Source organism: Octopus bimaculoides, chromosome 10, assembly GCF_001194135.2.
Source record: "Octopus bimaculoides isolate UCB-OBI-ISO-001 chromosome 10, ASM119413v2, whole genome shotgun sequence".
Classification (NCBI taxonomy): domain Eukaryota; kingdom Metazoa; phylum Mollusca; class Cephalopoda; order Octopoda; family Octopodidae; genus Octopus; species Octopus bimaculoides.
The window spans coordinates 85,217,223-85,222,415 of record NC_068990.1 but is presented as its reverse complement, the minus strand read 5'-3'; the positions used below and the strand labels follow the sequence as shown (position 1 = coordinate 85,222,415).

Here is a 5,193-nt window from a genome sequence, read left to right as displayed (position 1 = left end):
ATATATATATATATATATATATATATATATATATATATATATATATACATATATATATATATATAAAATAATATATATATGTGTATATGTACATATGTATATGTACATACTTACATCTGTACGTATATATATTTGCATATGTGGGCACAGGATGTCATGAAACATGTACAACAAAAACAATACAAAGCACAAGTACATGAACTATTCTTTCAAACAACGAAAGACACAAATGGAAAACAAAACGAACAACAGAAAGGAGACCCTTCATCAGTTGTTGGCTGTTTTTCTTGTCTTGTATTTCGAGCATTTAACAACAATATTCGCTTTCGATAAAACAGTTGCTCCTGCAATGCAAATTAAATCAAATTTGGGATTTTGCAGAGGGTCAAAATAGGTAACACAAACAGGACAGTGAAAACAAACAGGAAGGGCTGCTAAGCCTAACTGAGGTTGTGGTGGCGAACGTGTAAATCAAGCTTCGACAGGAGACAAACAAGAACATGTCTTCCTTGTTACACACACACACACACTTGCATACACTCATGCACACTCACACACAGAAACAAGCATACACGCATACATATATTCCTAGTGAGACCTTATGAGTGTGAGCCAAATACTCCTAGCCATTAAACTACACACCTTCACAAATATAAATCAGTAAAAATTGCTGAGTGAGAAGAAAACCTGTTCTGATGCATTACATATTTAAACTATTGGGTTGACCGGAAAGTTCATGCCGATTTATAGTAGCTTATCTTTCGACTTATTTGCCATGAAACTACCTCAATTCTGGGAAGAGGGTATTTTCAAGTTGAAGGAAAGATGGAGATGCATTGTGCAACAAAATGGTTCGTATTTGGTTGATTAAAAATGTAATGGCAAGTATTTATTGACCTTTTTCTTTCCTTTAAAAATCGGCACAAACTTTCCAGACAACCCAATATCATATCTCCTTTCTCCATTCAAATCTTGCCAGACTTAACTTTATCTTTCATCACTTCAAGGCTAATTTAATAAGTACCAGTAATATATATTGGGTTTTATTCAATCTTTTACATAACATTAACCCTGTAGCAAGTAAAATGTAAATCTTTATCTGTAATATAACAAAAATCTTTGTTACTCTATTTTGCAGGAGGTTTTCCAGTAAACTTTTCCATCTTAGCCACATTCAAAGCTGATGTTGGAAACTCTGCTAATTTATTTACTCTTTATCACAATGATGATGCTAGGGAGCAGCTATCACTGAAGGTTGGTTCTGAGATCCGACTGCTTTACAGTGACACCCAGAAATCTCCAGAACCAGAGTATTATCCAACTCTGAAGATTAATCTGACCGATGGCGAGTGAGTGGTGGTTTTCCTGATTAATTTCTTTGAAGTATTCTGTCATCACCATTATCATCAACTGCAGCAGCATTATTAGTAGTAATATTCTCATTATAATAATCATAATTATAATGTTGATTATAATTATAATTATAACCATTTATCATATTATCACAATATACCATTAAGTCCCAAATATTTGAAACACACAATAAACCAATTCTTTCTGCTTCCAGATGGCATCGTATCGGATTCAGTGTGAAAGGTGATGCTGTCACATTCATCTTCGACTGTGAACAGGACAAGACTTTCCATTTGCCACGAAAGTCCAATCTTGACCATCATGGTTTGGTTGTTATTGGTAACCAACTGCTAGAAAGTGAATACTACAGTGTAAGTTGTATACCCCTTTATCCCTTTAGCAGTTGGATTATCCTATTAAAAGCTAATCCTTATTTATTTGAATTAATCATGCATTATCTCGTAGCTTTGAGATTTCTAGGATGTGGTTGTTTATTCGTAGAATAACACTGTAGAGTAGGTGTGAGAGGTCAGATCTGGCCAGTTTGGGCTTAAAACAGATGGAATATTTGGGCAGGATATGGCCGGTTTAACCTTTTGGCATTCAGATTCCTTTGTCAAATGTAATCCTTTAAGATTCCAATGATGAGATTATTTATTTTTAGAGTGAATATTGCAGGGTAGGTGTGAGAGGCTGGATCTGACCAGTTTGAGCATAAAATGGATAGAATATATTATGGCTGGAAATGGTTGGTTTGAATGCTAAAGGGTCATTATTCTACTGGTTTTAGTCCCTGGATTGTGGCCATGCTGGGGCACTACTTTGAAGGGTTTAATCAAACAAATTGACTCTGGTACTTATTTTCTTAATTCTAATACTTTATTCTATTGGAACCTTTTCTTATGGAGACATAAACAAAACAACATTGGTTGTCAGAAAGTAAGAAACAAATTCAAACACTAAGATGTGCACACGCATACATACATATGATAGGCTTCAGCACAATTTCCATCTCCCAGTTTTATTCACAAGATATGGCTTAGCTCAGACCTACAGTAAAATACTCGTACTCATGAAAGTTTTGAGCACAAAACCTTTGGGGTTGCAAACCAAACTTCGGAACCCTACAACCATGACAGCAACAGTTTTTTCTATATTAATTTACTATTATTATTTTATACCCTTCACTCTTTTACTTGTTTCAGTCATTTGACTGCGGCCATGCTGGAGCACCGCCTTTAGTCGAGCAAATCGACCCCAGGACTTATTCCATGTAAGCCTAGTACTTATTCTACCGGTCTTTTTTGCCGAACCACTAAGTTACGGGGACGTAAACACACCAGCATCGGTTGTCAAGCGATGTTGTGGGGACAGACACAGATACACAAATACATATATACATATACATATATACGACGGGCTTCTTTCAGTTTCCGTCTACCATATCCACTCACAAGGCTTTGGTCGGCCCGAGGCTATAATCGAAGACACTTGTCCAAGGTGCCACGCAGTGGGACTGAACCTGGAACCATGTGGTTGGTAAGCAAGCTACTTACCACACAGTCACTCCTGCGCCTATATCAATCTTTTCTGTAGAAAGGTCTTTTATTTCTGTAAATTTGAATATTTACATATTAATTCTTCAGCTGGACCAGTCAATAAAGTATTTAAATCTAGCTAAGAGATCAAGGTTCAAATCTTATTATAAGCATTGTGTTGTGCCTATTGTTACAATACTTAACTTTCTAAACTGGATTAATTTACCTGGCTGTAATGAGAAAGGATAATTCCAGGTTTCATCATCAGTGAATATTTGTTATTTATTCAAATGATTTCTTCATTCTTAGATAATTACAAAATTTGTGTAAAAGAGAGCAATTTAGCTCTCATTGATTTACTTAAGAGTATTTATTATAAGAAACTTTAGATACTTGAGACAATAAACACTGATAAAGGACTCGATGCAAATGTGATGTTTGAGTATTTTATTCATATGAAATGAAAGGTAACTGTAACCTCTTCCACACCATCTAACATTTTTTTTCTAGTCACCAGCTGTCTTCGCACACCGACAAGCTGTTGTTGGCAAAACTCTAAAGTCACAGTCACAGAACTATGATAAATTTAGACAAACTATGAATGGTGGGTAATTCTAAGGATCAGATATTTAGAAATGTTTCATCAAATGTTAAAGTAAAATAGGAAAGGTAAAAAGTGTCTCACATGTTTTATTTTCGTTTATTGTAACGATTATATTTTTCATGGTTGCTTTAGACTTGTAGTGGCGCGTGTGGCCGCCATCTTGGGAAGTGCCATTGCGCATGTGCAAGGGATTTGCCGTCACCGGAAGTATCCGAGCACGCATGCGCAATGCAACAGGTAGAGAAAAAGTAATAGCGTTCCCTCTCTTTTCTCTCTAGCAGCGGTGGCGACAACACGTATCTCTTTTCTCTCTAACAGCGGTGGTGACAACACGTATGTCTCAACTCGACCCCGACATGTGGTCGAAGCTTACTTTGGTATTCTAGCGGCATGCCTATTCACCCAGGAACGAAACGGCTCTACACCAACCTAGAATAAACTATTGTTACGAACGCCCGCACGCGAAGCACCTCCTTAACGAAGAGAGAACGCGCGCGAACGTCGAACGCTCAGTGAGTCGGTACGTTCGCCACGGCCACCAATAAGCCCCGGCCGGAGCACGCAGCGAAGAACAACACAGGCAAAAGGAGGGGAGGAAGAAACAACACGGAGACCATACGTTGCGTAGCGGAACTAACCTTTTCTTTTTACATCAAACATCAGAATAAAACATTGCGTAATAATAAATTCAATAGCATATAATAGCGCATGCAACATAATCAAGGGTTTGCAATCATTACATAAACAAGAGTTCGTACATCGAGTCCTTTAAAAGTTCTTTCACTTCTTTGTTTTCTTTTAAGTTAACATCACAGTTAACAGTTCTTTTTCTTTATACATCATAACGACAAGTACATTTTTCTTGGAAGAATATTTAGACAAACTTTTGTTGTAATAACTTCCTTTCTTTCACAAACACCGTACGATCCAAAAAGTAAACAACTGACTATGACTATCTCTTTTGGCTGCCAGAATCCCATCTCTCTGTCCCTCTCTCTCTGAGACTCTATGCATTTCTGCTGACTATAGCTTTCTCTCTGTCAGACTTATCATTGTTCATCTTCACTTCATCTCTCAAGCCAACTCGACTGCTACCCAAATCCTCGCCAACTGCTTCGGCCGATTACTACCACTCGACTCCCCAAATCCTCCGGCCAACTGCTTCGCGCCAATTCCTGTTCTCGTATTTATCTCAAATATCATAGCTCAATAGTGCTACTTTACCCCCTCCCAAAGCTGGGTCAGTTCAGTACAATTCCTATCCTGCTTTTCTGAACTTTCGCTGACCGGAAAGGGGCAGCGATCACTCCTACGCTAAAAATAGCTGTGGTTGTTGACAAGACAAAGGAAATGCCATTGTCACCAACAACCAGAATACGGTTTCAAAACCCAGCTCGGGAGATAGGGATATAACATTAATTTGTATTTTCGGGTGTCGCATCACTATGTTTTGTTGTTACCGTTATCCCTCGTGTTGTTGTATTTCTGGATTTAATGATTAATATAAGAACTGGGGAGAAATAACCGAGCCATCATATCTCATCCAATTCTTATAACTGGTGACCCCCGACGTGATAATTCACCACAATTCTTATAACTGGTGACCCCCGACGTGATAGCGGAATTATCTCTCAAACACCTCGTAAAAAAAATGAAGGGACGACGAAAAAAAAAAAAACAACACAAGAGACGAGGGAA

General features: G+C 37.7%; 1 protein-coding gene across 1 annotated transcript in view; it reads left to right on the top strand.

Annotated features, from left to right (window-relative positions):
• Positions 1 to 5,193, top strand: part of LOC106881625 (collagen alpha-1(XI) chain) — a 75,119-nt gene that overhangs the window by 62,671 nt on the left and 7,255 nt on the right. Inside the window, exons 3-4 of the mRNA XM_014932088.2 lie at positions 1,139 to 1,349; positions 1,568 to 1,724. Coding sequence (XP_014787574.1) covers positions 1,139 to 1,349; positions 1,568 to 1,724 — 368 coding nt within the window. The remainder of the gene's footprint in view (positions 1 to 1,138; positions 1,350 to 1,567; positions 1,725 to 5,193) is intronic.